Genomic DNA, 25,006 nt, shown 5'->3' on the forward strand with positions numbered 1-25,006 from the left:
TGGCTGAGTAATAAAAAAACGCTCTGTCATGAATATGGTCACTTCAGCTATGCTGTGGATTGTGGACTACCAGGAAATTTAGGAATTATATCTTATTTTCGAGACATTTATGGATGAACATGCCATGCAGGTGATCTGGTGCAGGCTGCTAAGCTTCATTAAAGCGTTGACAACCGTTGTGTCCGAACTCCCAAGAAGAACATTCGGATTCTAGATCGCTGCATTCTGCTGATGGACGCCGAGGTGAGAGATGTCCCCAGGCTATGTCCCTGAAGAAAATTAGAACCTCTCTATCAGGCCTGGGGACACCACAGGCGATGGACATGAAGACACCACAGCGCGCTATTGCGTTTTCAGCTTAGGAGTCGCTTGGACTTGTTTGCTGTGGCTAAGCTGTGATGTTGTTCTTCTTCCTACAGGTTGACAGACCATTTAGGATTCAGTTATGCTCTACTCCTGTGAACATGGTTTCATTTTATAATGGAACCGGGCTAAAAGCCTATTGATCTAAAAAAATCTTCTATTTCTGATATGGTGTACTGGGAGATAGTGTTCTAAGCAATATTTGTTGATTGTAGCAGTTAAGTGAATTAGGTATCTTATAGGATCATGTTCTAAGCATTCTTTTTAACATAATCTTATTAGGCTGTAAGCCGCATCAATACATGAACTCTCTAGCCGTTGCTTTCCCTTCATACATTTGGGCAAGGTTGATGCAATGGGATTGACTTCTTCCTCGCAAGCCGCAGATGGTAAGATAATTATGTTTGCTCCGTGGGATGTTGCTTTCCCTTCATACATTTGGGCAAGTAGGGCACATGGGTGATGATGGGTCTATCGCTAAATCGCTTCCATTGCTGCTGAGTGCTGCGGCGTTGCTATAACCTACAGCAACACATCGATGCTCCATCACGTAAACTTGTAAAATGTACTGTACAAGGCTAGAAGCACAGCTATAGCTGCATCATTTTGATCTACTAGTAGTAGTCTACCACTCCTACGTTGTAATGAAACAGTACAGGTAGTGTGTAAGGAGGGGGGACCATTCCGTTTAGTCAATGCACACTAAATAAATACGGTCGCTGCATGTGAGACTGCATCAGAGCTCACTGGCCGGGGAATCCCGGAGTAGTATTCAATCACAATTGCTAGGCCAGACCATGGTGAAGATGAAGGTAAAAAAGATGGCACTCCTACCATGCATGTTCTCCTTAATAACTTTTGCTGGGTTCGGGTTCACTGATCTGTCTTTCTCTCGCTATTGAATTGACCATCGCAGGTTAGCTTGATCTGGTCTTGGTCTCTCTCTGGACTAAAGCACTCATGCCCTACTAGCATGTAGTAGTGTAGTACATGTCGTTGGTTGAATTACGTCGATAGATGCCTTCATATGTGACAAACGGATCGTCGGGTCCACGCATATACACCGTACCCATCCCTGTTTTGATCTACCCAGGATAGAAACAAGCATCTCCTTTTGTAATTACACAGAAAATCGCCAAAACGCACGGGCGCACCTGGTATGTATGGAATATATGGAGTACCTACCGTGCAGGTAGTACTACAGCCAGGACATGGACGCAGGCAAGTGGCGTGTCAATTTGACGGGCGACCGATTGCCGCCCCAGCGACCTGCAAGAATGCGTGCGCCCGTGTGGCAAAACTGGCTAAGCCTGCTGGCCGGCCGGCTCTACGCGGTGTACTGAGAGCGAAAGGTGGAATCATCGAATGATTTTGCGCCCGTGTGGCAAAACTAGCTAAGCCTGGTGGCCGGATCTGATCGTGTTTCCTGTGTGTTTGCAGTGACGGAGAGAGGGGTTGATCGTGCGGTTTGGCTGGTCAAAGCTGGTGGTTTGTAGCCAGCCAGCACTAGGGACAACTATACATGCCTGGAAAGTTTTGGAGCCCGCCCGCCGTATAGCTCTCTGCCGCCGATTGGTGAGATGGCTTTCCCCATGATATGTATGGAGAGTCTAAAAAACAATGGCTTCAGAAACAGCACCAGCTTGTCCTGCTGCTGTCGACTTTGTCCGCACACGCGCGCGCGAGACCCTGATTAATCAGCGTTTGGGCTCACTGTCGTGCTCTAATGTCAGGGCTTATCATCATCTGATTCATCTGTGTCCGCTGCTGTGTGTGGGCGTGCCGTGCATGACCCGGTCGTTGTTTCCACCCGGGACCAAATCATGCTTATCCCGACCTGCCTTTGCTCGATGAGCGGTAGCTTCAAATTGTTCACGCACCCAGCGAGAGCCCTACTCATGTTTACATTACCTCGATCCGGAAATAAGTGATTCGAGTTGTCATGTAATCTAAAAAAATTTGAGTCACTTATTTTCGAACGTAAGGAGTAACCACGACTGCCTTGTTGTCCGAGTACTAGCCTAGCTTGTAGTAGTACGCCGCCGCCGCCGCCGCGCCGCATTTGCTTCAGCGTCTGAAAGTGATCTAGCGAAGAAGGCTGCTAGCACCACTAAATAAATCCTCTGTTTCTGCCACATATACGGGGCTACGGGCATGCATGATCACGCAGCGTCCATCGCATGGGATGTGACGGTCACCGGCGAGTGGGCCGCCCCCCGCAAGGAGCCTGGAACACATGGCCGGGGTCGGCCAGGCCGCACAGTGACGGCGACCGACCGGTGAAGGAAGAAGGGAATGAGACAAAGGAGATGACATATATCCGAGGCTGCCATTGGACTAGTGAACAGTAGCGAAACGGAGAGAGCGAGCTGGCCTAGCTAATACGATCCTCAATTTCCGCCATCATGACACCTAATGACTGATCGAGGGACAGATTATCATTCGATTAAATAAACCCATCATTGCCTTGCTCTCCTGCTCCAGTTCTCCTACGTGGTGCAAATGCAAGACGGCTTGGAATTAATAGCGTTAGTTAGGCAAAGACAAGATCCGTGGAAGGAGCGTGCATTATGGAGAAGAAGCGAGTAGAGGACGCCAGGACCGGCCGGGGGCCGTCGCCTTTCCCAGAAATGATAGGCCAGAAGAGTAGAGGGCGGGCACGACCCCACGACCATCGGGTGCTTCACAGTATATCACACACACATGCATGGCCGCATGGGGCTAACTATGCGCAGGGAGGGAGGGAGCCAAAGACTCGGAAGAAAGGTCGCTTTCTCCCCTGCTAGCTGCTGGCCTCTCCCACTCTCCGCCTGTCTCGTTGCGGCAGAGGAGCACCACGCGGCAGCACAGTGCCATCAGCCCGCAGGTGACAGCTGGGTTTGTGCATTGCTGTGGTTCGCTTCCCTGATTGCCCTTTTTTTTACCACCCGACCCGACCGCTAGCTTTCACCCATAATTCTGGGCGGGAGAGAGGTGTTGCCATGGCAGCGCGCGGCCGGATCAGCGGCATACTGCATATAGGCCTGGTGTGGTCCGTCGCGAGCCAAAGCTAGCCATGTTAAGCGCGGGTGGTCAAACTGTGCTTGTACTTGCAGGTAGGGTGGCGCCTTAACTACTGCTACTCGGCTGACAAAATGGTCACACCGTCACTTATGGCCTGTGCTCCTCTCTCTTGCTGCCATTCTCTATTGCTCGATTCTGGAGTACTCCTACTACGGCTGCCATTGCCCCAACTACCCGCCCTTGGAAGCATCGCAATTATGGTGAATTTAATCTCGCCAATGCATGGAAGGTTGGATGATTCAATGAGGTGAAAAGACTTGAACAATGTTTGCGGGGCTTTCAGTTTCACAAGACCAAAAAGAAAAGGTTGAACAATGTTTGACAAGAGGTTTTTCTGGAGGGGTTTATTTCGGCAAACGGAAAATTGATACAATCAAGATTCAAGAAAGAAAGAAAGCGATGAAATGATGTTGATTTGACATTGCATCTGAGCAGAACGACGAATTCAGGCGCTTCTGTTGTTACCCGGAGCGGATCAGTCCCACATGAAAAGCCGACACGAGTAGCGAATCCACATCACGTTTCAACTTTATCAGCAGTTTGATGGTGAAATTACAGACACGAGAACGCAAGAGGGAGGGGGGAAAAGAAGGCAGTAAAAATTGTATACGTACGATTCAACAACAGAGAGGACGTAATTGACCGGACGGCCGTGCAGCTTTAATCCATCGCCGTCGCCGCTGCTACATCTGACGAGGATGGCATCGGGGAAGATATGGACAATGCAGCCGCCGGCGTGTCGCCGCTGCTGCTGACCACCACGTGACCGGAAGGCTCGGCCGTGATGATCTTGGTCGAGGTGGAGCTCGTCGGCCTCAGCGCTCTCATGGGGCTGGCCAACGCCCACGCCCAGCTCCGGTGGCTCCGAGAGCCACCCCGCTTTCTCGTGCCCTCGGCGGCGGAGAGCCAGTAGGAGGACGACGTTGGGCCCATGCCGCCGAAGAACCCGGCGCACTTGATCCGGTCCCGGTGCTCGTACACGTCGTCGTCATCGTCTTCCTCGTCAGCGCCGAGGTGGCGGCCTAGCGCAGCGCGCATCTTGCTGGCCTTGGGCTCGCGCTCGCGCTGCGACTCGACGCGGCGGAGCGTGCAGTCGCCGAAGGAGATGCGGTCGAGGAAGTCCCCGGAGAAGCTGCGGCTGCCGCAGCCCACGGAACGTGACCGCGCGACCTTCCGCCCGAAGGACGACGACGACGAGGACACCTGGCTCAGGCTCTCCGGCTCGCCGATGGCCTCCATCCTGCGCGCCGCCGAGGAGCGCAGCTGCTGGTCCTGCTGCGCGCCGGCGCCGGCTCTGGACGCCCACGCCGCCGAGGCCACCGACACCGACTTCCTCCTGGCGCCGGCACCGTTGGTGGTGGTGTACGACGACACCGAGGAGGAGGAAGACGAGGCTGTCTGCTGGTGCGCGTACGCGGACGAAGAGGAGGAGAGGTAGAGGAAGGACCAGAAGCTCTTCTTGCGGGGGCTCTCGGCCGTCGAGAACGACGAGTAGTGCTGCTCCTCGGGCCTCGGCGCCACCGACTTGCTCCGCTTCAGCCCACCTCCGGCCATGGAAGCGGACAGAGTCGAAGCCGAGGCAGAGGACGAGTTCTTCTTCCTCTGGAAAGGGATGAACTTGCGCGAGCCGGCGGAGGAGTGGTGGGGCGGCAGCGGGGGCTCCGCCGCGGCGCGGCGGAAGGACGGCGGCGACGAGGGCGAAGCGGAAGGCGGCGGGTGACCGCCGGGCGGGAAGAAAGGGCTGGACTTGGAGGAGGACACGAGCCTCCCCAGCTTCTCCTGCAGGCAGAAGGCGCATATCCCGCCGCCGGCGACGGCCGCCGCCGCGGCCCCTGGCCGGTACGGGTGCTCGCTGCAGTACTGGATGCCGTCCAGCGCCAGCACCCCCGCCGCCGCCTGGCCGTCGTCCTGATCCCCCACCGCCGCCGCCGCCGCATCAGACGCCTTCTCCCCCATGCTCTTCTTCCACCACCACCCTCTCCCTCTTCTGTTTTCTGGCAGCTGGTCGCGCACGCACGTTCGTTGGCGCACCTCAGGATCTAGCCTTGGGTGTTAGACCGCGGCTAACCGGCGGATTGATTTGGCTTTGCTCTCTGTTGCTGGATGTGATTGATTTGCCCCCACTGCTGGACCGTCCCCCCTCCTAATCCAGTGCCTTTGATCCAGCCCAGAGCCCCAGTGAGTTGAGACCTGAGACGAGCGAGGAGGGAGAGAGACGGTACGAGCGCACTGGGGACTGCAGGACAGAGGATGGGGAGGGGTTGTGGCTTGTGTTTGTCTGTGTCCGTGCCCTTATTATTTTAGCGCCATTTCTGCAACTTTTCTTCGATTACCAATATCTTTGGTTTGTTTTAGTTCGTGCTGGGCTGTGCGGCCTGGAATACGAGGCACGGGGGTGGCAGTGCAATCCCCGAGCAGAGCAAGGGCCCACGTGGGAGAGCCGACTTCTTTTCATGCACCGCATCCTACGGCTGCTCATCAGCAGAGCACTGGATTCTGTTGTTGTTTGCAGTTTGTACCTGTGCGTATGTACACGCGCTAGTACTGTACGTATTGGCCATGGAATTAATAAGTTAGTACTAGTAGATTTTTCTTGGAAAGAGATACTTTCTGATACTAAATTGTTGACGGGAATCTGTCCAAATATGAATGAATGCATCTTTTAAAAAAAAATCTAGATACATGTAATATTATGACAACAATTTATGACTCGAGGGAGTAGTTCCAATTTGGACCACCAATTGACGGCTCGTTTGAGAATTTCGATCTGTTTTGAATCTGTGATTTTTAATCTGATGAAATACACTTTATTTTCACTGCGGAATTTCTGTTTTTTTTAGGAGATGCGGAATTTCTGTTAGCGGTTAGGAAGAGAGCGTCACAAGAAAGGCCGGCAGTAACGGGCAGCCTGTGTCACCGCTTCTTCTGTTCCCTTCGTCTCGGATTTTTTTTTTAAGGGAAACTTCGTCTCAGATTGAGGCAGTGTGTGATGCGAGGCTAACTTAAAAAAGGAAAATCAGATGCAGTTCATTTTTGTTTCTTTCCGCTCAGTATCGTTGTGGCTTGTGGCCGTTTGCAGACTCTACTAGCCCTAAACCCGGAAAAATCATGTTATATCGTGTGTGTTTGTTTTGATAGAGGCACACCAGCTGCATGCATGTGCTACCTCTGACCTCTGTTGTTAAATTACGACGATGCGTTGTTAGGCCGGCTGGCCAGTTAATCCAACTTTGTTTTTCCGCTCAATGACCACTCTGGCACTGCAGCCGCGAGCTTGTTAATTCTAAATATATGCCGGCCACGGCAACGCATGATCCACCTATCTGAGCTACGGAGCCGGTAGCTTCCAAGCATTTGCATGGCGATGTTGTTGTTTGCTGGGGGTGGCGCTAGAAGAATATTTGTCCTAGTACTGAGACACGATAAGGTAACCTGGTTCGTTCTGCGCTTAAGGTACGGACGTGTTTGGTTATTATAGAAATGGTAATGAAATCATGTCACGGAGACACTACGGAGTTTTTAGGAGCTGCAATGAGCTCTGAAGATTAGTCGATCAACACGAGTACTTGTTCGTGCTCTGCATAGACGAAGACATGCAGTTGTTGCTCTTTTCCTCGAGTAGCCAAGCGCGAACAGAGCTGAGATTCTAATTAATAGACATTCTTAAGAAAAGGAATAGACATGCAACTTTGGTACTTGGAACTTTAGACTTGGAACAAATAAAAAAAATAGGACCAAGTTAGGTAACTCGGGCTGTCGGGCGTAAGTGTGCAGTAGGCCGTGTAAAATTCTATATGCACGTCTGAATATGATTTTAGAAACAAATGATAACAATATGATTTAATGTAAAATAAATATGAATATTGTAGTACAAAACAATTTATCATTCATAACACCTATGCAACAAAACAATAGGTGTAATTTTGATGTGCGTGAACATTAACAATTTTTGGAAAGTGAAGTCTTGTAAACCTGAATATTTGCAGATTTTAGAAAAATTGACATACATATCGCGAAAATATGTGTGTTTGGTGAATTATTTATATGCAACGTGAAAATGAAAAATCTTAGGTATCAAAATATTAAATTCAAATGGATCACCAAAATGGATTCCCAGTGTACAGCAACACATGATATGGATGGTGATGTGGAGCCTTCAAATGTCCATGATGTGCATTAATGTGGATGATGATGCGGACGCCTTGCATGTCCAGTTTGCAGATATTAGTTACATTTAGTGGAGAACAACTTTATAGGTTATGTAATATTAGTTACACTTAGTGGGGATCAACTTTATAGGTTATATAGATTTGGGAACCAAGATCGTCTCAGACTCTTGATGGCAAGTCGGCGCCACAACGACAGATGACAACAGGGTTGTGAATGGCGTGCCACGGCTGAGCAGGTGAGGACCGTGGCATGGAGGCGTCGATGTGCGGCGTGCGGCGGCACAGAGCTGTAGTGTTGCGCCATGGACCATATTGAAGACGAACAGGTTCATGGAAAGTTTCACGCGCGCTCGATCCATCAAAACAGATTAGTCCAACAAAACATGATCGATCGTGATGAAGTGATCGATCGCGCGCATGTCTGATTTTCATTTAGTTGTATTTCGATCGGTGAAAGACGGAACAATAGAATCCACGCCGGACCGATGAATCACACGGTAATTTGCCTGAGCCAGTGGGCTGGGCTTTTTAGTTTTTTCTCACGCACGTTCTGCTGATCAGGATGGCAACGAGGCGGGTCTGGAAGAACGGACCAAATCCATATCCATATCCACGTCCATCTCTAAATTTATTGTCCATCCACGAAAGTATCAGTGAATTAAAACAATATCCATGTCCACCGGGTATCCATGCATATCCATGGATCAACATATAAAATGACTTAAAAACAAGAGAAAAGTCTGTTTTCAACCCTGATCTCATAGTCAAAGTCTGAACTAGAACTCGACCTTCTAATCCCAGAAATTCGACCCTTGATTGTAGTAATCCTGATTAATTTGAACCCTCAGTCCTTGAAACCGTGTTTGGATGCCCAGGTTTGCTTGACATGTCCAGGATTGCCCGCTGAGCACCAATGATGGAATTTCCTATCTTTATCTCTACTGTAATTCTTTGATCGGAGGATTGGAGGCTGCCGGCGGCAGAAGGGCGCTTGTCGGTCCTAATCCTTGATGAGGTTGTGCGTCTTGCAGCGTCGGTCCTAATCCATGCCCACTGCCATCGTCGGGGTGGCGTAGCTTGTGTCTTGCAGCGTCGAGCAGAACGTGCGCACCTTCTGGTTGTGGCGGCGCGCTGCCTCATACGATCTCAACTCCTCTGCTCCTGTCGCGCACGGCGCACGACAGCTCGCCGTCCGCAGCCCCATGGATCTGAGAGGGTGCGACAACAGAACCAACACCCGCGGCGGCAATGAAGGTTAGTGGCGGCGGGTAGGTCTTGAGGTTGAACATATGGGGCGGAGGCATAGGCGCGCGGACTGGGCACACTCCCCCATCGCCGACCTCGGCGGCGACGAGGTGTCTACGAAGTGAGTGTGTTGAAAACAGACTTTTTCCATATGACCATATCCATATAGACGCCAATATAAAGCCTCCAAATATGAAGTTTATATCATGGATCTAGAACGGTCGCAATAGCTATAAGATCATGAACATCTGTTCAATACTTCTCTCAAATGTCACTCTCATTGACTGTTTATATGAATCATATAGCTAAATAATGGATTCAAATGTCAATAATTTATTTATTTTATTAAATACCGGGTATTCATGTATCAAATGTGTTATCCATGTCCGCTCCACGAGCTGACGGGTATCCATTCGTGTATGTCCATGGAGCAAGATCGCGTTCCATATCCGCGATCCATGAATGGATATCCGTTTTTTTAATATCCATTGCCATCTTGATTTGCTGGCCTTCATTTGCCCTAGTTAAGTAAGTATGGAGTATATAGCTAGTCAATTTAGGTTTTATATAAAAAATGCAATTAATTCAGGCCTTCAATTTTTACATGTCGTTAAATACTTCAGCAGTAGATGTTAAAAATGGAAACACTCGCAATCCAACGCCACTAAATGACCAGAAAAACTGAACATATGCTCTGGTCGTAGCGAAAAGGAAGGAGAAGGAAGATGATCAATTTAACTAGGTAGACAAATACTCCAAACTCTTTTTTTAAAGTTAGTTCGGAGTATTTAGAGCATCTGTTCAGTTTTTTTTTTCAAATGACACCAGAAAAACTGAACAGAAGCTGTAAATGCTGCGAACTCTGAAAACCTGTAATCCCGATCCATTTGATAGAAAAGAAAAAAACAGAGAAGTGAAGTGCAGAGCCGCGTTCGGTGCCGCAAATGCAAAAGGGTAAAGAAAGGGTTTCCCGCGGAAGCTGTACAGGCGGCGGGAAGCGGGATTCTTTTGCGGGGAAATTTCGCGAGCAAGCAGGGCCGCCGGGAGATGGGGAAGGAGGATCAGGTGGCCACGGTGCGCGCGGTGCTCGGCGAGGGTACGCCGGAGATGGACATCATCCGCGCGCTCCACATGGCCGGCGACGACCCCACCAAGGCCATCAACATCCTCCTCGACTTCCACCACAAGCTGCCTGCGCCGCCCTTGCCCTCGCCGTCGCCGTCGCAATCGCCCCCGCCGGTCAAACCCACCAACCCCCCCGTAGAATCGATCCCGCCACCCAAAACCCCTTCACAGTCCAAGCCGGCGGCAGATAAACCTAGGCCCAATCCCGCGCCCACCGGCGGCGGCGAGCACTGGTGGCTCGTGGGGAGCGCCGAGATGGCGGGGTTATCCACCTGCAAGGGCAGGCGCATCGCCGCCGGGGACCCCGTCACCTTCTCGTTCCCCAACTCTGCAGCCGCAGCCGCCCCGGGCAAGGGCCGTCCTGGCCGCTTAGCCCTCGCTTCCTGCACCTCAGAGATTATGCGCTTCTCAACCCCGCACAATGGGGAGGTACATTACTTCATCAATACTGCTTCCCTTGATTCTGTGGTGCTGCATCACCGGTGTAACAATTTGTTTTAGGTGGGTCGGATCCCCAATGAGTGGGCGCGGTGTTTGCTACCCCTTCTCAAGGAGGGCAAGATTAAAGTTGAAGGCCAGTGCAAATCCGCTCCAGAGGTTCTTAGCATCATGGACACTGTCCTTTTGTGTGCAAGGTATTTGAATTTTCATCAATAAGGAACTCTCTTTCATACCCATTTCTTTTGTTTGATTGACTTACGTTTATTTGATTCTGTACTCTGCAGTGTTTATATAAACAGCTCAATGTTCCGTGACCAAAAACAATCATTGCCCAAGGCAGCGCGTGTCGCTACTGACGATTCCACATTCCATCCGCTGCCTGCACTTTTCAAGGTCATTGGGCTTGCCCCTTTTAAGAAGGTGGGTGGTCTTCATTTTGTTGTATCTCTTGTTCATTCTAGGTTGTCTTGGGATATTTAATTCCAGCTGGTGTCGTGGTTTTCTCCGGTGCTAAGAGCTTTGGAGATATATAATTTTAGGTTGTCTTGGGTCACTTTGCTAGATTTGGTGTGTGTTTTGTTGGTCATGTGCACTGGAATCCTGGGCTGTGCCTTCTATAAGGCGCTCTAAAGTTCTTCTCTACCTCAATATATGTATATACATGAGCGTTTGAAAAATATATATACATTTAGCTCCTTGGCATGGTCTCGAGTAAATAACAACAAAGTAGAACCTAGAAGTATATTACCTCAGAACCGTATATCATCATAAAATTGCACAGATAGAAAATGCGAATGGAAGGCATAAATATTCAAAGCAAAAGGATCTCCATCGTAAATTTGGCGACTGTCCCATGTTTAAATTTGCCCGAAAAACATGTGCTCATTCTGTTTTTATTTGATTCCACACAAATCAAACAGGCAGCATTTACTCCTGAAGATCTTTATTCCAGGAAGCGACCAATTGAAAGAAAGGTAAACTATTGTTTGCTCATACTTTATGCTGCTATTATCATAATGAGTATTGGCCTCACATCTGCCTAAACAGAGCAGTACCGGATTGCCAGCCACAAAGTTGACATCTGAGAAATTGAGATTATCTTGTGGTGGAAATGAAGATGATCCTGGTGAAGGAGCTGTTTCAGATTCAGATTTGGATGATATAATTGGAATCTCAGACAGTTCTGCACTGGAGGTAATTCAACATCCTTATGTTTTGTCAGTTTCAGAGATAAGTTGATCTGTCTTGACGCAGTAATGCTCCATTTATGCATGAAGGAGACGGCTCCCCCTGACGCACTGCAGTGTGATCTACGCCCTTATCAGAAGCAGGCCCTACATTGGATGCTGCAGCTTGAGAAAGGCAGTTCCTCTCAGGATGCAGCTACAACCCTTCACCCTTGTTGGGAGGCATATAAACTTGAGGACAAGTATAGCCGGCTTATATTGCATGTACTATTTCGTGTTATTATGGTCGTTCTAGATTTAAATTAACATCTATAAACCTATTCACTTGTTTCAGGAGGGAGCTTGTTCTGTACGTGAATGTATTTTCAGGGGATGCCACCACTGAGTTTCCTAGCACATTACAGCTTGCTAGAGGAGGGGTAAGGATAATATAAAAGCTTCGCAAATGTATCTTTGCCACGTCTGTTGGCAATTCTAATTTGTGTCTTTAATTAGTAATACATTTTATTAACGGATTCTGTAAATTACAAGATTCTGGCAGATGCAATGGGACTAGGGAAGACTATTATGACGATATCTCTTCTTCTTTCTGATTCTAGCAAAGGATTAATCACTACTCATCACAGTACTCAGATCTCTAGAGAAGCTAGTGGGTTGGGTGAAATTCATATCAAGTCTCAGAATCCTGTGAAGAATCTTGCTAGCCCTTTCTCTTTTAGCAAGCTCAAGAAACTTAAGACCCCACTGGTTGGAGGTGGCAATCTAATTATCTGCCCGATGACACTACTTAGTCAATGGAAGGTATAGCTGTAACAGTAGTACCACATGCCTTTTTCCCCCTATGTTGTGCTATCTGTTTGAAATATGTACATTTAGTGCTTGTGGAACCTTGTAAAGTTAGATATTTATATTTGTTCTATTAATTTCCTTTTCCAAATGTATTGCTAGAACTGATGTTTTTAATACTGCAAATTGATATTGAATAACAGGCTGAGATTGAAGCTCACACTAAACCGAATACTATGAACATATATGTTCATTATGGCCAAAGCAGACCAAAGGAAGCAAGCTTTATTGGTCAGAATGATATTGTGCTGACCACCTATGGTGTTGTGGCATCAGAATTTTCAACCGAGGTGATCTCTGATAACTTGAAAGTTATACCTGTCTTGCAGCGCATTATTGCTTCTACTGTTGTAACTTGTAAAATAGGACCTATCTATGTGGTAGACTGCTTACTTGAAAAGTTGTCCCATGACCTTGTTGGAGTTTTGCATCTGTTGCTATTTAGTACTCAGTACTTGTGTCCTGTTTTATAAATGGTACATGCACACAGATAAATATCGTCTTTCATTCACTTCCTTGCATGCTCACCTCATCATGACTGAGTACGTATTTGTTCGGTGATGTTACGCCCGTGCAGTCTTGATGCAAAACGTGGCTAGGTAAATAATTTAGTCCAGGAATGAGTATAAGGGCGTGCAATCCACATGTACCAAATTGGCATGCAAATGACGGAGATATTTACTGACATTAGCCCATCACTAATGCTATATAATCTTTTGTCTGATTATGCAATCTGATTCTTGACTGAACTTTGGATCCTTCTTCTAGAGTTCTACAGAAAACGGTGGCCTCTACTCTGTTCATTGGTTTAGAGTTGTGCTTGATGAGGCACACATGATAAAGTCTTCTAAAAGTTTAATATCCCAAGCTGCTGCTGCTCTTACTGCTGATCGGCGTTGGTGTCTTACTGGTACACCAATTCAGGTGAGTTTAAGTGACAATTTAATGGTAAATTGATATAGCTCATTGAACCGAACACATCACCTCTGCTAAAAGAGTATGTTGGGTCAGACAGATTTCAAGAATGGGCACTCCTAGTTTTCCTGCACGAAATTATGTTTATGTATAGTCTTATGAGCTCTATTTCAATGGCAGAACAACTTGGAGGATATATACAGCCTTTTTAGGTTTCTGAGGGTTGAACCATGGAGGAACTGGGCTCTGTAAGTTCTATCATCCGTTTACTTTGATGAGATCTGCCAGTTTTGTTCTATTTGCTATATTGTGCTGATTGTGGAACTAAGATCGTTTTAGAGACCATGAACAATAAAACCATTTAATCAGATATTTATTGGGCTGTTGCAGAATGGGAAATCAAAGCTTTTGGCATTACCATTCAGACTCCCTGTAAATCACATCACATTGACTTATATTCTGTCTACATGATTCTTTTTTTTTGCAACGTCTTTATCCAAGTTTAGTGGTGAGGATGATATCCCTGCAAGATGCATTGCTGCGCGTATTTTTCTTACCACCTACATTCCTGTTTTCAGTTGTTTCAATCATCGACACTCTTTTCCTCTAGAAAGTAAAACATCGACACTACTCCTGAATATGTGCCTTCATCCATAAGCTCTTTGAATCATATGTTAGTGAAAATATTTGAAATATAATCACGTGGATCTATGGAAATATTTTTTAAGAGAAGCTACAGAAGTACTTCTGATGAAAAATCTATGAATATCATTTCCTTGTGACAAGCCAAAATACTTTTGTGTCTTTTAGTGCAGGCATTGTAAATTGACATCTATCTAGGAATTAGGACTGGAGGTAGTAACTGGGCTATGCAGTTTACTATTGTTCCGTTCATCTGGATTCTGGATCTTTTTTTTTAATGCAAATCAACTATGTGAAACCATTACTGTCGGAGCCTCTCCTACAGTTTTTTTATTTTCTTTTTAAGAACTATGTGAAACCATGATGTTGCTAGAGTTGACTATATTTCCTTGCTGTGCAACAAATTTGTAAGATTGCTACTGTCCTTTATATTAACTTTTGCCGCCCATATGTTATTTAGGTGGTATAAACTTGTACAAAAACCATTTGAAGAAGGTGATGAAAGAGGCTTAAAGCTAGTGCAGACCATTTTAAAGCGAGTAATGTTGAGGAGAACTAAAAATAGCACAGACAAGGAGGGCAGGTATGCTCTACTTTGGATAACGAACATTCTAAGGTCCATTGACTTACAGCCTTGTTTCCTTTTTTGACCGAAACCGCCTTGTTTTCTTGCAGACCAATCCTTACTTTACCACCTGCGACTATTGAAGTGAAATATTGTGATTTATCAGAGCCTGAGAAAGACTTCTATGAAGCTTTGTTTCGACGGTCTAAGGTAGTGTGCTTTCAGTTTAAGAAGGATCATGTCCATGCAGTATGGCAAATCGACAGCTTATCCTGGTAAATTTGAACAAGGAACATGTCAGGAGAAACAAAGTGATAGCTTGTGCTATTTTTCTAGGTGAAATTTGATCAGTTTGTGGAGCAAGGAAAGGTCCTGCATAATTATGCTTCCATTTTGGAGTTGCTTTTGCGCCTTAGGCAGTGTTGTGACCATCCATTTCTTGTTATGAGGTCAGTTTCTGAAAGTATTATCATATTTGTCCTGTTTAACCTATATTTGAGCCAAAAACTTAATGCACTCATCTCTTATTCACTCTTCATAATGCTATTTGTCCTGACAAATTATGACCCATTAGGTCCCACATGCAGAACAATAGTTTCATCTAACAATCAGCATCTGCGTTCTTAGTTTATTTACTTATTTACCATCGGTCGCTTTTTCATGACGGAGCTTTGCTGTTACCAGTCGTGGAGATACACAGGAGTATGCAGACCTCAATAAGCTTGCGAAGCGTTTCCTGCATGGTGGCAATAGTGTTGTTAATGGGAATTCTTCTTCCCTTCCCTCTAAGGCTTACATTGAAGAGGTTGTCCAAGAATTACAGAAAGGCGAGGGGGAATGCCCTATTTGCCTGGAAGCTTTCGAGGATGCCGTGTTAACTCCCTGTGCTCACCGTTTATGCCGAGAGTGTATTTTGTCTAGTTGGCAGAGTACAGCTGCTGGTCTTTGTCCTGTCTGTAGGTAGTCTATTGTCACTCTTCTTTTTTCTCTCCAACATGTTTTTTTTCCTGAGCATGCTTCCCATTTTCATTGCTATCAATTTGATTGTCTGTTACAGAAAGTCGATGAGCAAGCAAGATCTTATTACTGCTCCAACTGATAGTCGCTTTCAAGTTGATGTCGAGAAGAACTGGATTGAATCTTCCAAGATATCTTTTCTTCTACAGGAATTAGAATCTCTCCGCAGTTCAGGTGCCAAGAGTATCGTGTTTAGCCAGTGGACTGCATTTTTGGATCTCCTGCAAATTCCACTTTCCAGGTAAGAAGTGTTTAGCCAGTTCAGGTGCCAAGAGTTTGTAGTTTGTAGTTTTTAGTAGTTAGTAGTTTTTAATGTTTAGTGTTTTTTTTCTCTCTTCCTTTTCCTTTCTCTCTTTTGTTTTTTTTGGCCTTTGCCTTTGTTTTGTTGCCTGTACTTGTGCTTTTTGCCCCTTAATGAAAAAGACATGCCGCTCGGCGTGTTCGAGAAAAAAAGGTAAGTGTTATTATTTTTTCCATTGCTCCTCGGATTTGAGCATGGTTGTACTTAGCTTTAAATATTCTTGACGCAAATACACAACCTTCTGCATGTTTTTGAGGAAAACGAAATATTTAGTCATTAGGAATTGACTTGCAAAGATCATGAAGTGTACACAGGCCAACATTTGCGTATGATGTTCTTCTGCTTCTGTATGTTATCTAAATTTTCTACTCTGGCTTTCCAAGGACTTGCTTTCCCTGTAGTTTTGCATACTGTGCCTGTGCCTTTCCGCTTAAAAGACTTGTTGGATTATCAACCATAACTTACTTTTTTTTCTTTCTATATATACTGTGCTTCTGTGCTGTTAGTTTACTGTACAATGCTATGGAATTCGGTCCTTAGATGTTGTTATATGGATTTGCAAATGTTGGCTGTAGCCTGCTCTGTGTGTGTGTGTGTGTTGGTTGTGTGTGTCTGTTTTCCTGGCCCATGTAGCTGCCTTGGCCCAAGAGGCCCATGTAACTTAGTATATATCTGTTGGCTCCTTTCTGGGAACCCTAACTAATAGAGATAGAGTTCCACCCCTCTCAGCCGTCACTTACCTTCATGGTATCAGAGCATAGGTTGCTGCTAGTTGAAATGGAAGAGGTGGATATCTGAGAGGAGGGGAAGGCTTGCTCACCCCTCGGGGCGGAAGTAGAGGTGGTGGAGAAGTAGATCTGGGTGCAGGAGGAGGTCTGGAAGAATGGGAGATCAGGGAGTACTAAAGATGTTGGAGAAGCTGGCAGAGCTTCTCTCTGTCAAGGAGAGAGCACATCGGCTGCAGGTGCACTCGTGCCACAGGCTGAAGTGGTCCAGAAGATAGAGCTGATGCCTAATGACATCAAGCTAGAGGGGGTCAAGAACTACTTGAGTTGGTCCAGAAGAGCTCTACTGATCTTGAGGACCAAGGGGCTGGAAGGCTATGTCAAGGGTGGAGTCAGTGAACCAGAGGACACGACAGGCTCAGAATGGAAGAAGTGGAGCGTCATTGACTCCACTGTGGAGGCGTGGTTGCTGAACTCATTGACTCCATCAATTGCTGCAGCAGTGGAGACCTTGTCAAGTGCATCAGAGGTATGGAAAACCTTAGAAACAATGTATTCTGGGAAAGGAAATGTGATGCTTATGGCACAAATCGAAGATAGAATAAATGAGTTGAAGCAGGGGGATAAGTCAGTGGTGGAGTATGTGGCAAAAATACAACACTTGTGGGCTGATTTGGATCACTATGATCCCCTAGAGTTGTCACATTCAGAGTGTGTTGCTGCTGCTAAGAAATGGATAGAGCGAAGGAGAGTAATGAAGTTTCTGAAGGGGCTCAATTCTGAGTTTGAAGGAAGGCGTGCTGGATTGTTCCACCAACCAGCACTCCCATCCTCGGAGGAGGCAGTTGCAGCGACGGCCCAGGAGGAGGTAAGGTTGAAGTTAAAGAAGGATGGAGAAGCAACTCCATCACGTTCAGCCTTCATTGCAGCAGAACGTAAGGAGACGAGGGAGTGTTATAATTGTGGACAGATAGGCCACCTAAGTCACTATTGTCCATAACACGCAGAGAAATGCGTGGAAGGGGGAGAGGCCCTAGCAGAGGTGGATCCTATAGAGGCAGAGGCAGGGGCTATTCTGGTGGCTCCGTCCATGTTGGTGATTCTAAAGCAAATCTTGCAGCTCCAGAAGAAGGAACATCAAGTGATTCTCAAGGGGAGTCAAAGAGGAAAAACCAGGAGGACAACAGCTTTGGGAACTTCGCTCACTTTGCCTACACCGATGAAGGTAATGTTGCAAATGCATCCATATCCACACACAAATCATGCCCAGATTCGATACTTGATTCTGGAGCATCCAAACATGTCACGGGTAACTCAAAGGAATTTGAATCATACATTCAGCATCCACCTACACACAATGAAACAATTCAAACCGCGGATGGCACCTCTCAAACCTATAAAGGGACTTGGAAATGTTCAGTGCACTCCTGTCATTAAGTTATCATCGGTTTTACATGTTCCAGTCTTCCCTGTAAATTTGGTGTCTGAGTGCTTTGATTGATCAACTAGATTGTCGAATAATTCTTGATAAGAAGATGTGTTTGATTCGGGAGATGATGACTGGAAGGAAGCTTGGGACAGGAACCAGGTGTAAAGGATTGTGGTATATGGACCGTGAGATGCCCAGCACTACCACAAGTTTAGTACTAGCTGCAATACTAGGTGAAAAGGAAACAATGGCAATGATCCATCACCGCCGGATGGGGCATATGGCTTTTGATAAGATGTATAAGGTGTTTCCTGATGTAATGTGTGGGGTGGACAAGAGTAAACTCAAGTGTGATGCATGTGAGTATGCAAAACACATGAGAACTTTCTATGTGAGTAAGGGGCTTAGAAGTATATCCCCGTTTATGTTGATTCATTCAGATGTGTGGACATGTCCTGTTGTCTCTGTCAGTGGTATGAAATATTTTGTGACATTCATTGACTGCCACACTCGTATGACGTGGATATATCTCCTGCGACATAAGGATGAGGTGTTTAAATGTTTTCAGGATTTTTATGCCTCTGTGAAAAACCAATTTAGCGTGCAGGTACAGATGATAAGGACTGATAATGGTACTGAATATGTGGACCAACAATTCAGTGGCTTCTTGTCATCTCAAGGTATACAACATCAGACCTCTTGTCCTGATACCCCCCCGCAGAACAGAGTTGCAGAAAGGAAGAATCGACACATTCTGGAAGTGGCCCGGTCACTCATGTACACCATGAATGTTCCCAAGTTTTTATGGAGTGAAGCTGTAATGACTGCAACATACCTGATCAACCGTATGCCTTCAAAGGTGATTGGCATGAAGTCTCCTTGTGAGATGCTACTAGGGGAAAACAAATTCCTGGTTCCCCCAAAGTTATTTGGATGCACTTGTTTTGTTAGAGATCATAGACCATCAATTGGAAAACTGGATCCAAGAGCACTTAAATGTATCTTCATTGGTTACCCCGCAGGACAAAGAGGTTACAAATGTTGGAGTCCCACTGAACGGCGAACATTTGTAAGCATGGATGTTACCTTCCGAGAGGCTGAGCCTTTTTATGGGGAGAAGACAGATCTCAGTGCATTATTTGAAGATCTTGACCCTCCCAAGTGCATAGAGGATTGTCAAGAGGGGGAGAATACATCCAATGCTAGGGAAGAAGAACAACAAAGAACACCAATAGTGGGATCCATACCGGTTGGTGTTGAGGAAATTGAATTACCAAATGCCCAGAGATGGTCAAGACCGAATCAAGAGAATAACCTTCAAGTGTACACAAGAAGGAAAAGGTCTATGGAAGAACAGGTGCAAGGGGAGCAAGGAGAAGGAAATCAGCTTCAGGGGGAGCAGCATGAACAAAATCAAGAGCCTGAGATCTCATTTGGAGGAGGCCAAAATTCAGATGACACAAGTACCAGCATGGACTTGCCGATTGCCCTGAGGAAAGAAACACGGGGAGCAGGAAGAGAACCACCAGACAGGTACGGGTTTAAGCATGACATAAGTTACTATGTTTCATATGAAACGTTGTCTTCATCATATAAAGCTTTTGTTGCGTCACTCCAAATTGCTGCAATACCAAAAGACTGGAAAGGAGCAAAACAAGACCCAAGATGGAGGGAAGCCATGATGGAGGAATTAGAGGCTCTAAGGAAGAATAAAACCTAGGAGCTAGCTTATCTTCCAAAGGGAAAGAAGGCAGTTAGTTGTAAGTGGATCTATACGGTAAAGCAGAATCCTGAAGGGAAAATTGAAAGATACAAGGCTAGACTAGTGGCCAGAGGGTATAGTCAAACTTATGGCATTGATTATGACGAGACGTTTGCACCAGTGGCAAAAATGAATACTGTTAGGATCTAATATCTTGTGCTGCTAATTTTGGTTGGCCACTACATCAACTTGATGTTAAGAATGCCTTCCTACATGGTGACTTACAAGAGGAGGTGTACATGGAGATCCCACCTGGTTTTATAAGCACTCTGAACAATGTATCACTGTCCTTGCTGTCTATGTTGATGATATCATAATTACAGGAGATAATGAGCAGGAGATAGCAAGATTAGAAATGTCTAGGTGAGGCATTTGAAGTTAAAGATCTTGGTCAGCTAAAATACTTTCTTGGTATAGAAGTTGCCAGGTCAAAGAAGGGAATTGCTTTGTCTCAGAGAAAGTATACTTTAGATCTTCTGAGTGATATGGGAATGCTTGGATGTCGGACAGCTCCAACTCCAGTTGAGCAAAATCATAAATTGGCTGCTCAGCTAGGTGAACCTGTTGACCGAGAAAGATATCAACAGCTGGTTGGTCGACTAATATATCTGTGCCATACAAGGCCAGACATTACATATGCTGTAAGTGTTGTCAGCAGGTATATGCATGATCCTAGGAGTGGACATCTTGATGCTGTTTATCGAATCTTGAGATACCTCAAGGGCAGTCCAGGGAAGGGGTTGTGGTTTAAGACTAATGGTCACCTGAATGTGGATGGTTACAGTGACGCAGACTGGGCTAGCTGCTTGGATGATAGATGGTCAACCTCAGGTTTTTGTGTGTTTGTAGGGGGAAATTTGGTATCCTGGAGAAGCAAGAAGCAGCCTGTGGTGTCTAAATCAACAGCTGAGGCTGAATATAGGGCCATGTCTCAAGGTTTAAGTGAGATATTGTGGATAAGAGGCCTCCTACTTGAGTTAAAGATACTGAGACAAGGACCTCTGAATTTGTGGTGCGACAACAAGTCTGCCATTTGCATTGCAAATAATCCTGTTCAGCATGATAGGACCAAACATGTAGAGGTAGACAGATTCTTCATCAAGGAAAAGTTGGATTCTGGTATTATCAAGATTACTCATGTTAGCTCAGGACAACAAGTTGCAGATTGTCTAACAAAAGGGTTGGGAACTAGAGAGTGCAATCTGGCATGTGACAAGATGGGTATGATAGACATATATCATCCCTCTTGAGGGGGAGTGTTGGCTGTAGCCTGCTGTGTGTGTGTGTGTGTGTTGGCTGTGTAAAAAGTGTCTGTTTTCCTGGCCCATGTAGCTGCCTTGGCCCAAGAGGCCCATATAACTTAGTATATATCTGTTGGCTCCTTTCTGGTAACCCTAACTAATAGAGAGAGAGTTCCACCCCTCTCAGCCGTCACTTACCTTCAGCAAATCACCTGTCCAGCGAGTGGTCTCATTAAGTACAGGAAAGGTTCAGGGATTTGCCTGAACTCACCAGTCATAGATAGCATAGCCGTCCTATGGCATGTTTTTAAGGCAAGATTGACCAAGTTAGGTGGTGTTTAGTTTAAGTTGGAGATTATTTCTGGAGAAACTTATTGGTTAACATGATGAAGATTTTTGCCTCATTCACGATTGAGGGTAGAATTTGGTCCTTAGATCTTTTGCATGGCAGGCATGGCATCTCATTTGCTAGACTGGATGGCACCTTAAATCTTCAGCAGAGGGAGAAAGTAATCAAGGAGTTTTCTGAGGACAAAAGCATTTTGGTATGTTTTCTGTTTCTTGACTTCACTTTTATACAAGTGTGTCATCATAAATTGAAATGTCTGTTATATTAATAGTAAACGTTAACACATTGTGCATTTGGTTTGTGCAGGTTTTGCTTATGTCTCTGAAAGCTGGTGGCGTTGGAATAAACCTTACTGCCGCATCTAATGCATTTGTCATGGTATATTTCCTATCAAAATTTTGTGTAAGGTGCTAGATGGAAGCAATTTTTTATTACACGGCCTACTTCTGTTCAGTATTTTCTAGGTTCAAAATTTGGATATCCTTCATGCTCCAATCCTTACCGTGTTAGGGGCTTATTATGCTGTTGCCATTATTAATTATTGCTTTGGTACACCCTTTCTGTAAAACTTACAATTGGTAAGTTTGCTACTAATAAGTATGGGGAAATTTTACAGTACACTCACTAATATGGGCCGTTAATTATATACGATCCATTTTTTAGTATTATAATCTGTTGGTAATAGGTTATCAACCACTGTACAAGGTTAATATGAAACTTTTTGTTATGTATAAATAAAGCAGCAGATATTATAAACTTTTAACGTTTCGTACAAATAAGGCAGCAACAATAGTATCATTAAAGCATAATGATAAAATAAGGAAAAGTACAATTTTGCTAACTAAAGCCTCTTTCTGTTTGTTGATTTTTGGCTTTACTACTACCTCCTGTGTAAAAGAATGGAGTCATTTTTCTTTATATTCGTGCAGATTAATAGAACTTACGCGTACACTCATTAATGCTTAACTTCTGATAAATAATTTTCATTAGCAACACATTGTATTCATTGTAAACCATTCCACGTGGTATGAAATAAAAAAGGTTCTCTTCTGGTGTACACTGGTGAATTGGAAACGGATAATTGAACTATTGAAATCGTTCGTTTCCAACACATGCTATAAGTATAGTGTTCATTGGTTGAGCTTACCCTTGAGGTACTCTTAGTTAGCATATGTGGAAATATTATAAAAACAAAACAGCAGTATGGTGGTGAAACTCCTTAATCATGAGTCTGTACTTGTCTAGATGGGACACCGCCATTAACATTTTCTGAGGCTGTAGTGACTTGTTGATTTTGGCATTTCTTACTACTTTCTTGGTGCTGTTCGATTATTTTGATCATTTTCCCTTCAGGATCCTTGGTGGAATCCTGCTGTTGAAGAACAAGCTGTCATGCGCATCCATCGAATTGGTCAAACAAAGAGTGTTTCTATCAAAAGGTTCATTGTCAAGGTACTTTGTGAGGGTGGTCATTGGAAATATGAAGGCAGATTCTGCATAGCATGAAATCATTGGTCATCTTACTGTATTAACTTCGCTGTGGTGCAGGGTACTGTTGAGGAACGAATGGAAGCCGTGCAAGCTCGTAAGCAGCGAATGATTTCTGGAGCGTTGACAGACCAAGAAGTCCGAACGGCACGAATAGAAGAACTCAAGATGCTTTTCTCTTGAGAAACACAAGTCTGTGCATTCGACATTCAGTGTCTCTGGGCGTTTGCTTCTATGGAAGCTACCACTAGATGGTCGCCATTGTTTTGCCTGAAGTGGGTTCTCCGTGCCAACCTGGGATCAACTTGCATGGATATTCCAGTGCATCTCATCTTCATGGATGCCTTGGGGCACTCCCTTCCCTGCCTTCCACATCAATTCTTTTGCCTTAAGGTGAAAACAAGAGGTAATTTTCCCCCATGTCGCCATCCAAGTAGCTCACATCTTTCGGTGTTCAGTTGTTGTAGGCATGATTTTGTATATATATTGTAAACAAGGACACCAGAAAATTGAGAATTAAGAGAAGAAAAGGTTCCACATTCATATATAATATGTGCATAGTTCTTGGTACCCGACACGGTCAGTCCCAGGCGAGACAATAACTGAAAACAACATGGAAATGATATGTTCTCAGCAGGATTATCCATTTAATGTTAATAATTCTCTCCACTAGTTCTTTCTTTCCTCTGTTAAATATACAAGCGCAAGAGGTTAATAAAATGAGCGAGGCAACGTGAATTGATAGGAATGACTTCTGAAAAAGGATTGTAGGAAACGAGAAATGGATTTAGTCAAGAGATAAGGATTGACGGAAACGATATTTTCATCCAGGAAATACTAAAAATTGAAAACACTATAGCGGAATAAATATTACTTCCTCCGTCTCATATCAAGTGACTCAAATTTGTCTAAATATGGATGTATCTATATCCAAAAAACGTTTTTTTAGAAGGAGCTATGGTCCCGATTTCATTAAGGAAATCGAACTACAAGGTTCTGAGTTAAGAGGTTCAAAGTCTTAGCCTCCAGCAACAAAACAGGAAATAAGCTGTAGTCAGACCTCCAACCTGTCTACCCAACATAAAACTAAACATCTATTACATGGCCATATATGCCCGAGAAGCTTTTGTGGTTAACCGGCGATTTCAAGGTAGACAATAAGATAGTCCATGGGACGAACTCATTAGTAGTGACACCCTACTCACTGAGCTGGGCCACCAATTAAGAAGGTGCGGGTGGCCATTGAGGACTTCTGCGGAGATACGGCAAGAACTGCTAGGGTTGCACGAAAGGTGGAAGAAGCAACAAAATAAGAGTGAGTCATACCTAGAGGGTGCTAGAAAATTTCCATACTTATGGATTGACGAGGAGGAACCCGATGAAGATATCTTCATGCCGAGCATCACGGGTAAGAGTTCTTCATCGTCCAAGGGGAAGAGTACTGCACCGTCAAAGGAAAAGAGCACATCATTGTCGAAGGGATAGAGCACATCATCGTCAAAGGGCAAGAGCACTTCATCTTCGTAGCGCTAGAGTTAGGTTATCCTATTTTAAGTTGTAGTTTTTAATTTCAGTCTCGAATAACAATGCGAAATAGTAACATGTCTCATGAAAATATCGGCCACGTCGTCTGGGACGGCGTTCCGAGGGTGGAATTGGCGTGGTCCACCCATACCTATGAGCTACACAACGTTACGCAGAGGAATTTCGGACCCATCCTCGCGATACTTACATCCTCCTGTGTGGGGTCTTGTGGCGGAGTATTGAACATCCAGATGTTGTGGACAGAATAGTCCTCTCCTTGAGCGTGATCCTGCTCACTACCACACGAGGGTTCGGACAACGACGACTGATGTCCGTAGGCTCCTACATGCGGGAAAGTAATTAGTGAAAAATTGTGTAGCAGGCATGGTAATGAACACAATAGTTAGAAATATACATACCTTGTGGCTGGGTCTGTGGACGAAACTACCCTCGACGATAGTTGTAAGTGGTAAAGCCCTATTTCCCCTTAGGACAAAGTTGTATGTTTCTGCCAGGTTGGTAGTCATGACGCCGTACCTAGTGCCATGTGTGTCGTGCAGCAAAGACCACCGCTCCAGAGGCTCGTGCTCTATCCACTGCTGAAAGTTT

General features: G+C 45.3%; 2 protein-coding genes across 3 annotated transcripts; one reads left to right on the forward strand and one right to left on the reverse strand.

The window, feature by feature from the left end:
* Positions 1 to 3,925: 3,925 nt before the first annotated feature.
* LOC100838008 (uncharacterized serine-rich protein C215.13) lies at positions 3,926 to 5,773 on the reverse strand. The gene has a single exon (XM_003572526.4). The coding sequence runs from the start codon at positions 5,380 to 5,382 to the stop codon at positions 4,087 to 4,089; it is 1,296 nt and encodes a 431-aa protein (XP_003572574.1). The 5' UTR covers positions 5,383 to 5,773; the 3' UTR covers positions 3,926 to 4,086.
* A 3,976-nt stretch (positions 5,774 to 9,749) lies between these two features.
* On the forward strand, positions 9,750 to 23,418 carry LOC100838307 (DNA repair protein RAD5A). 2 transcript variants are annotated; one of them, XM_003572527.4, is made up of 20 exons: positions 9,752 to 10,394; positions 10,467 to 10,600; positions 10,691 to 10,826; positions 11,327 to 11,380; positions 11,454 to 11,600; positions 11,684 to 11,835; positions 11,928 to 12,012; positions 12,125 to 12,394; positions 12,583 to 12,729; positions 13,208 to 13,363; positions 13,535 to 13,602; positions 14,457 to 14,579; positions 14,672 to 14,771; positions 14,898 to 15,010; positions 15,246 to 15,521; positions 15,619 to 15,819; positions 21,488 to 21,581; positions 21,692 to 21,763; positions 22,739 to 22,837; positions 22,934 to 23,418. In XM_003572527.4, exons 1-20 carry the CDS (start codon positions 9,888 to 9,890, stop codon positions 23,054 to 23,056), a joined length of 3,057 nt encoding a protein of 1,018 aa, XP_003572575.1. In that variant the 5' UTR covers positions 9,752 to 9,887; the 3' UTR covers positions 23,057 to 23,418. The 2 variants fall into 2 exon arrangements, with proteins under 2 accessions (XP_010235486.1, XP_003572575.1); XM_010237184.3 differs by lacking the exons at positions 21,488 to 21,581; positions 21,692 to 21,763; positions 22,739 to 22,837; positions 22,934 to 23,418 and having other exon boundaries at positions 9,750 to 10,394; positions 15,246 to 15,517; positions 15,619 to 15,760.
* The last annotated feature ends 1,588 nt before the right edge of the window (positions 23,419 to 25,006 follow it).

The sequence above is a fragment of the Brachypodium distachyon genome, chromosome 3, assembly GCF_000005505.3.
Source record: "Brachypodium distachyon strain Bd21 chromosome 3, Brachypodium_distachyon_v3.0, whole genome shotgun sequence".
In the NCBI taxonomy this organism is placed as follows: Eukaryota; Viridiplantae; Streptophyta; class Magnoliopsida; order Poales; family Poaceae; genus Brachypodium; species Brachypodium distachyon.

Bases quoted from the DNA above. Each gene is read 5' to 3' on its own strand.
- LOC100838008 (XM_003572526.4), bottom strand. From the start codon at position 5,382: ATGGGGGAGAAGGCGTCTGATGCGGCGGCGGCGGCGGTGGGGGATCAG.
- LOC100838307 (XM_003572527.4), top strand. From the start codon at position 9,888: ATGGGGAAGGAGGATCAGGTGGCCACGGTGCGCGCGGTGCTCGGCGAG. The intron at 21,764-22,738 runs GTATATTTCCTA...TTTTCCCTTCAG, and splicing joins CATCTAATGCATTTGTCATG to GATCCTTGGTGGAATCCTGC. The intron at 22,838-22,933 runs GTACTTTGTGAG...GCTGTGGTGCAG, and splicing joins TCAAAAGGTTCATTGTCAAG to GGTACTGTTGAGGAACGAAT.